Raw genomic sequence first — 8,822 nt, 5'->3', positions numbered from 1 at the left:
CTATCACAGGAATTAAGGGGTTTTTGCTGAGGATAAGGCAATGTGAGCTTTTTATAGTTCACATTTTTCTCATGTTTATTCAATTTATATTTTTTTACATTTAATATTTTAGTTTACTGCTGATAAAGATTTTGATTGTTTTAAAATTTGTAGAAAAATTAATATTTATGTTAAACAGGACGAAGAAAATATTTATGATTCTATAAACCTTTGCTTGCACAGTTAGTCCTTACAAATGCTTATAAAACCCGGAAGTTACTGCCTGTTATTCTGGGAGTGCAAGTTTATGCAAAATTCCCCTTGGGCTCATTCTTACTCCATTGCTGGATTTTATCACAATTTAAAATGACCTTTGGAGATTTTGTTGTTGGAACGTAACAACAGTTCACATCACTGGTGTTGCCATTTTGCTCCGGAGGAACATACATGGCCTTGGAGAAAGTGTGAGGTTATGTCGTAGTTTTTTACTATACCTTAGAAGGCTCCAGTAAATACATTTTGTGGTGAGCTCTACGTGTTAAGAACATCTGACTTGTCCCTTCGGGGGACACCGGACCCCAGCTCCGGCGCGGTGCTCGGCGTCCCCCCGCGTACTCCCCTGACCGCCGCCGCCCCGTCCACCCCGCTGCGGCCCTGCCCCGCCCCCGTCCCCGCTGCCATGGGCTCTCCGGCTCCAGCTGCTGCAGCTGCCTGGGATTTCCTGCCGCTGCTGGTTCCGCCGTCGGGGTACAATGTCTCTGCAAGGGGCGGCGGGGGCTGAGGAGCTGATTTTCTATGTGAATGGGAGGAAGGTAAGTGTGGCCCGGGAAGAATGTGGAGAAAGGGGGGCTGCTGTTCCACAAGTAACCCCCAAGGGTATGGGCACAGGTTTGCTTCCTTCAGACTTCTTCCTTGTGGAAGTATAACTGAATCCTTACACAAGCCTGCAGAAGCATTCCTTCCTGTCTCCACCTTGCTGGGTAAGATACAAATCAGCCTGCAAGTATTACTTTAGTTAGCTAATGCTCTTCTGCAAGTGGTTAGAAGGGGAAAAGCAGCAAAGGAGCGCTAACATGATTACAGCATCCCCTTTTAGCTAGCTTTGCTGCATTTGGGGGAAAAACATGTCAAAGTGAAATGGACTTTCAGCTGGGTATCAAATTTGGCTGGTGAGCAAACTAGTTTTTCATTTGTACGTGCCTGGCTTCTCATCTTTAATGGTATCAAAGAAGAGGCATCAGATTTTGAGAGGCACAACAGGAAGCTGTCGAGACTCAGGTGCCAAAAAGGACTACTGGCCAACATAAAGATAATATTGCAGGAACAAAATTAAAATGGTTGTTGATTCAATGAGACTGGGAGGAACAAGCTGGTTCTAAGAAATGGAATAAGAAATGCTGTAACCAATCAAGAATGTAGGCATTTCTATTGCTCTCTGTTGTTAGTCTATCACGGCAAGTGAAAGCTTTTATAAATAAAGCTAGAAGAAAAGTGGTTCCTGCTGATAGCCTTACAGGCTTCCTCTGGTGCTCAATCCCAGTAGGTTAAAGTGCCAGGGAAACCCTAAAATCTGCAAACCATTATTTCTTTATATTGTGCTGCCTCCTTTCTAGCAAAGTTCTGCTGCACTTTTTTGTCTAGTGTGGCTGAAGTTAAATTCCCTCAGTATGACCTTTCACTGAGCAGCAGTTATTTTTAGTAGTTGCAAGGTGCCCGGGCACTTCTTTGCTGGAAATGTGTCTGTCTGGGAAGGAATTTCCAGAAGCCCAAATCCTCTTGTGGTCTTTGGCAATTAGTCTAGTTCTACGAGAGAGAACCAGAGAAGGATTCTCTTCTAGCTTTGTGGGAATGTAGTCTGGGCCCTGAATTTTGAAAAGCCTTGGTTTCTTGGTTAAACCTTGTTTTTCATTTCTTGCTGCAGATAATAGAGAAAAATGCTGATCCTGAACAAATGCTGTTGTCTTATCTGCGAAAGAGACGTATCCTTTTCTTGCCTGTTCCCTTAAGTCACTCATTTGAAAGCCTTATTTGAGCAGAATTCACATAAATGCTACTTCAAAGGTGATTTACCAGTTTGAAGAAGTTGTGTCTGCCTTAAGCTAAAAACAACCATATTAAATGATGAGTCTTTCTTACGCCAAACACTCTTCAGCAAGCTGCTGTATTTTTAGCCCAGTTTCCTAAACAAACAAAGTTATGCCATCAGGCATGGAGTCTATGTGTGTATCTGTGCCTCCCCTCTCCCCCCATAAAGAAACCCAAGAACCTTTTGGCCAGGGTACATAAAGCTTAACAGAATAGGAGTCTCCCAGCTTTGTAAAAGTCTCTCCCAGGAAAGGGGAGATCTTGTGATGAGACCCTGACTCTGACAGAATTTTGAGGTAATCTACTTTTTTCTTATGACAAGGACTCCAAACAGATTTCTAAATTCAAAAAACAGGCTTAATAGTAAGTAAATATGAACAAGTATGTTTTTAAAACAGATAAAAAAAATTAGTTGGACAAGACAGAACAGAAGTTGTCTGAGCTAGAGCTCTTACCCTGCCAGCTTTGTTTTTGCAGGCAAGGTTCTTCCCTTGGTTTCAGTTCACAGCTTTCTGGGTTGCTACAAATTGTGCAGCGCTTGATTTGGTCTTTTCCTCTCTTTCTCTTCACCATTTCAGAGGCCTGACCAAGTGTCTGTTCTCAACTGTTCTTAGGAGTTTTCCAAACTCTGCTGCGCCACAAGCTTATTCCCAGTGTTCCTGAAGCTGTTGCATAATATTCTGAACACGTGTAGGGACTCACAGCCAGGAGCAGGGAGCAAGTCAGGGGAAGAACAGAATCTCTCCTTTTTGCAGCTTCCTAGACTGTCTGATGAAACATACTCCCACTGGGCAAGTGATGTACCATAAACTATAGAATTCACAAAGGAGAGAGTTTTTTTATATTTGTCTCAAAAGAAAAACTTATGTAAAAACATATTTATTACTGGTCAGTCGTAAGGAGGAGTCTGGAGCAGAATAGGTTGCTGTAGTTGTGGCGCTTTTGAAATTATTCAGGAATTTGAACCTCAGACTCCATCAGACTATAAAAAGTAGAATCATAGAATTGTTTAGGTTGGAAAAGATCATCGAGTCTAACCATTAACCTAAGAGTACCAAGTCCAGCACTAAACCATGTCCCTAAGTGCCAAAACTACACATCTTTTAAATACGTCCAGGGATAGTGACTTACCCACTTCTCTGGATGCGTTCCAGTGCTTGATAACCTTTCTTGTGAATAGATTTTTTCTTAATATCCAATCTAAACCTCCCCTGGTGCAATTTTAGACCATTTCCTCTTGTCCTATCACTTGTTACAGCGGAGAAGAGACCAACACCCAACAAGTAGCTCAGTACCAGCCCTATCACAAGAGTTATACTTCGTTGGTTAAAGCACATTTATTAGTGAGATAACGTAATTCTGCACTGACTTGCTCTGACATCTTGAAAAATCATCTAGCCTTTCTGTATCATTGTACCCTGCTTATAAAATGAGGATAAGATTGACTTGTTTTCAGGAGCTAGTTGTTTCTCTGTACAGTTTAAATGTCATATTGTAGTATTCCTGCTCTCTCTTGCTTAGGTCTGTTTGATGTGTGCAAGTCCCTGATAGATTAGGGACTCAGTCACTAATTAGTCAGATCATCATTAGTCAGCTCATGGAAGGAACTGGTTAGAGAAAGATTTGGTGCAAGAGTGTTGTGTTTTGGAGCAGGTAGTGTTGGGAAGAGAAAGGACAGAAGAGGAGGAAGAAATGGGGAGTAGAACATTAAATTAGATGTTTCTTGATTTGCAGCTTCAGATTGGCTACTGTTCCAGATTCATGGAAATGATCACTTCTGTCATAAGTGTGATCTTTCAGATCAGATGCAAGGTTAATATCCTGACAATAAAGGACCTTTTGGGAATACCTGGGATATTGGTTTTAGTGTTCCACTGGAACTTCAGATATAAAGCTATTTTGCCCACTGCTTTTTTCTTTCATATTTTCACTTAGAAAACTATTTTTCACTTCCTCATTCTGTCCCAACTTACTCCTTTACAAAAAGAAGTCATCAAGTTTTCTGGACAGGATTTTGGTCATGTCATTCCTTATCTTCAGTCTTATTTTTGCTGAAAATTTTAATCCAACATAGGAAGGAATCTGATAAATATGCTATCATACCAAACCAATTATGTGCCTTAGCTGATCAGGAAAAAAGGTGGCCTCATGCTTTTCAGCAGAATAAAGGCCAAAATGAAACCTGATAATTTATTTTTTTTCCTTAATGACAGCATTTTCAGTTCGTCTTACAGGAACAAAGTATGGCTGTGGAGGAGGTGGCTGTGGTGCCTGCACGGTGATGGTATCAACTTACGAGCCAACTTCAAAGAAGATAAGGTACCCTTAACAGGATATTTTTAAAACCACACCAAATTTTATGACTGTAGATACCATTTGCAGTTAAATAGCTGTAAAAACAAAGTTGTAAAGTCTGTACCTAATAAGTGAAAGAATCCAAAGGAAGGGTCACTTTAGTCCAAAAGAGAGTGCTGTAAGAAATACTGTCCATTCAGACATGTTGTAAATTTGCTGAAATATCGTGCTCAAATGCTAAATTTGCTCATATATGCTGACAGCTCCTGCAAGGAGTTTTCTCTTTAGGAGCCATATATTTAACACCCTTTGTACTGACCACTGGAATGTGGCTCTTAACTGCAGGTCTGTGATGTGCCTGATGGGAAGATAGGGCAGGCAGAAGTTTGAGTCTTACCAGCCCTTTAATACTGAACTCCCTCCTTACACCCTACCCCACAAAAAGAAGGACTTTGAAATTCAAAATCAGAGTTTCATTAAAATAAAAACCGCAATAAATTACTTTTCAATTGAGAAAACTCCAATCAAATTGTTAAATGGTAATGTGTCATTGTTAATTGAATATTTTTAGGTAGGGAAAAAGTAAAAATGTTCGAGTTGTTCCTTTTCATAATTGCATTACATTGGAATACAATGCAAATGAAAATCTTTAAAGTTTTTATAGGAGTTGAAATTAAAGCAGTCAGAATAACAGTTGAAAAGAAACACTTGAACTGTAGTAAAACAGAATATTTTATTGATAATGATCAGAAACTTTGCAGAATTTCATTTTGGCATGTTGTTCCTACTTAGAATTATATTTATTTTACATGAGGACTTCCTTTGGGTCAGAAAATTGATTGCAAGTTTTCTGCAGTAATTCTTTACTACCTGCAAATAACTACACCAACCCCACTCTCCCATCTTCCTCCTCCAAAACACACTTGACAGGTTGCTTGTAGGTAAGAGAGACAAAAGGGCAATTAGAAAAGACTGAAGTAGTAGGGAAGATATAAATTCTACAGAACTGTCCTCATAGACAGTTTTTATACTGGGGACAAGAGACACAGCTAGTAAGTGATCCTTTCTGTAAAGCTTATTTTCTTCTTAATCCAAATGATGATAATGATTGTATAAACTATAAACTATGCTTGATTGACTGCAAAATGAATCTTTATTATAATAAAGTAATATTCATGTTCTTTATTCTCTTTTACGTTCCAAAGACATTATTCAGCAAATGCATGTTTGCTTCCCATTTGCTCCTTATATGGTGCTGCAGTCACCACAGTGGAAGGTGTTGGAAGTACAAAAACCAGGATTCATCCAGTTCAGGTGAGAGTACAGTATCACTGTAAGAGGATTACTGATTTCTTCCTTTGTATGGGCTGGCTTGAGTGGCAGTACTTTTAAGGCATGGGAATTTCACATGATTATTCTCCCTGCTAAATGATAACAGAAGACAGCACAAGTTTCAAGGCTGATGTGGCTCATGGTGGATCTTGCTTTAATACTGACAGCTTCATCAAACAGTTGGCATGTAAGAATTGCTAGAGTGGATCAAGCTTGTGTTCTGTTTGGGCACCTCTTGGACAGTTCCCCTTTAGCTGATGTTTTAGTATGAATGCAAAAAAGACAGAAATCCACTGAAGATAAATTAGCTTCCTTAGTAAGATGTGCCTGGGCATCACATTCGAAATAATTATTCTTACTTGAGATGACTTAAATTGTTTTACTTAAAAAGTCCAATTTACTATTAAAGTTTCCCATTTATGGGAGAGTTCATTAAAATGATGACATACACTGGGAGGAATGCTACTTCTGTTATTTTATTTCAGGAAAGGCTTGCCAAATGCCATGGCTCCCAGTGTGGTTTCTGCTCCCCTGGAATGGTGATGTCCATATACACTTTGCTAAGAAATCACCCAGAACCAACTTCAGACCAAATGATTGCAGCTCTGGCTGGTAAATATTGCCACTTTTTAATTTGTAGGTATGTCCTTGAACCATTTTCTTCAGGTACTTTGTGTGAGTGCATGTCTGTGTGAGTACACACGCAGGCCTGTGTGTATGTACTCTATACAAGTTGTGGTTGCCAGCAGAGTTGCTACTGGATACAGAATGAAAATGAAGGCTGGACCTGTGGATTGTTTCAGGAATAGGTGTTCAAACCATCCCCATATGTGTCTTTTGAAGTGCTTTTAATCAAATATGCAAAAACGATGGCATACTGGAGAAGTAGATGCATCTGAAGGTCTCTGAGATCCTGTTACATCTGGAGTTGAGAATGTGATAAACCTCACAGGAGAGCCCCTTTGTGGTAGGAATAAAGCAGTCAAATAAGCTAGAGAGATGCAGACCATCTTCACTAAGGGAAAGTATGAGCATTTACTGCAGGTAAAATAGCCTTCTTTCTTCTGATGTGCTATAGAGTCACAGTGGAGCCAAAGGCATTTCCTGTTACTATGAGGTGAACTTAGATGGCAGTGTAATGCTAACCTCCTTCACTATTACAAATAAGTCAGGGGTAAGGAGAAAAACATTATGAGTGGGTGAAGAGTATTGTACAATCTCTTATTCTCCTGCATACTAAGCTGCAGTCAACATTCCTTCTAATGCAGTTCTCAAGTATTTCATACTCCTCTTGAAACAATAGCCTTTTTCCTCAAGCTGCAGGGTCCTAAGTTTTGTGACACTGATCTTTTTTGTCTGTGGGAGAGCTAACACTTCTTCTTAAACTTCAAAACCACAAATTTCATATAACGACATGACATTTTAAAGCCACATGCTGTAAATCAAAACTTTTTCTTACCAATTTCCTTTTTTAAGGGAACTTGTGCCGCTGTACTGGATATAGGCCGATCCTAGATGCCTGTAAAACCTTCTGTAAGGTAAGAAGTAATGATGATAAGAATACTAGATTGTGCCCATTAGTATGGGCCCATATGTATACTAACCATCAAGATTTTCATTAAGATCATCTCTTTCCTCTGTTAAGAGGTGTAGGCCTAAGTAAGGTGTATAGTGGCCAAGCCCATTACATTAATTGATTGACACAAATGAACTTGGTGTCTAGCCTGGATTATGAAGAGTAATCTGAAGTAAGTCCATATGTTTTACTGTGGGTCAATACTGATATAAATAAAAGCAGAATTTGGATCGATATTCCTAATAATTTATCATGTAATTCAACATGTCAGAAACCTACAGTGAAAGAAGTAGGAGAGCGAACAGTGGGTAAAAGAAATAATGCAAACCTCTATGTGTGCTCTCACAAAGTCAACTGAATTTCATGTAGTATGAATAATTTTGTATTAAGGACTTCAGCATTCAATGATTTTAAGTTATTTTTAATACCACTTCCTTAACACATAATCCTTCCAATTTAGCTTATTAGTAAACTTCCTGTAGAACTTTTTTTAAATACAAAGAGACATTCTTATCAGTTTAAGCAGGCTAAAACTCACTGACATTCTGGGCAGTATCTCACTAATGGAATATTCCTACTTTAGGAATCTGTTTGTTGTCAAAGGAAAGCAAATGGAAAGTGTTGCTTGGATCAGGAAGATGATTTGTTTGACAAAGAAGAGAAGGTAGGGTTTTAAGTATTTTACCTGTCCCATTTAGATACAACATTTATAGAAAGAATATTGCATGGCTTTTTCTTGTCATTAAAGTAAATGCAGTATACTCTGCCATTTTTGCCTCCATCTTATTCACCTTACATAACATTATCTGTAAAATAAGGTATTTTATGATCTTATTTTATCTGTAGAATATTATCTTTATAATATTATGTTATTATATATCTGTGTATATTTGTATGAGGAGGCAATGATGTGGTAGGTAGTTGGTATCTCCAGTTTGGATCTCCAGAGCTGAGATTTGAGCATTTCTTCAAGTTCAGGAATATTAATAGTCTCAGCTCTACTCATACAGTGTTCATCGTATTGTGTAAGAAGTCAGGGCGTATGTGGAGTTGTCTTAAATCAACAATCAGTGATGATCTGAATGTAACCGCCGATCTCTTATGAATCTAACTGCTGCCTTGAGTTTGAAGAACTGATACATTCTTAAAAATCAGAGTTATGATTGTAGTATTTTATATGAAACCTCTTATTAATACAAATATTTGACATAGTTCTCAATTTTTTTTCAATAATGTCTGATCTACTTCTTTGCTTTTGAGTACTGCAGGTTGGCATGAAACCAGCCACTTTCTTATAGTAGGACTACAGGAAGCCTGTAGTTAGTCTTTCAGTTGCTTACCCCTGTGCTCTTATTTGTGTCATTTGTGAACTCTGAGAACTCTGTTATGAACACATCCTTCACCTCACCAGCTCCAAATAATGCATGATAATTTAGCATCAAATCCAAATCATAATGGAATTACTAATTTCCAACTGACTTCTGTGGGACCCTCATAGTTTGTTCTTGGTTATGCTTTCTTTTTTTTTTTTTTTTTATTATGGAATTAATTATAA

The 8,822-nt window shown here is 38.6% G+C and overlaps 1 protein-coding gene across 1 annotated transcript in view; it reads left to right on the top strand.

The window, feature by feature from the left end:
• Positions 1-668: 668 nt before the first annotated feature.
• Positions 669-8,822, top strand: part of LOC106895343 (aldehyde oxidase-like) — a 43,654-nt gene continuing 35,500 nt past the window's right edge. The window contains exons 1-7 of the mRNA XM_014954721.1: positions 669-791; positions 1,901-1,958; positions 4,287-4,383; positions 5,565-5,673; positions 6,177-6,303; positions 7,168-7,229; positions 7,851-7,931. Coding sequence (XP_014810207.1) covers positions 732-791; positions 1,901-1,958; positions 4,287-4,383; positions 5,565-5,673; positions 6,177-6,303; positions 7,168-7,229; positions 7,851-7,931 — 594 coding nt within the window. The 5' untranslated portion in view covers positions 669-731. The remainder of the gene's footprint in view (positions 792-1,900; positions 1,959-4,286; positions 4,384-5,564; positions 5,674-6,176; positions 6,304-7,167; positions 7,230-7,850; positions 7,932-8,822) is intronic.

This window comes from Calidris pugnax, unplaced genomic scaffold (assembly GCF_001431845.1).
Source record: "Calidris pugnax isolate Ruff unplaced genomic scaffold, ASM143184v1 scaffold103, whole genome shotgun sequence".
NCBI classification, from domain to species: domain Eukaryota; kingdom Metazoa; phylum Chordata; class Aves; order Charadriiformes; family Scolopacidae; genus Calidris; species Calidris pugnax.
Note: the sequence above shows the minus strand (reverse complement) of the source record. Positions and strands in the feature narration are given on the sequence as shown.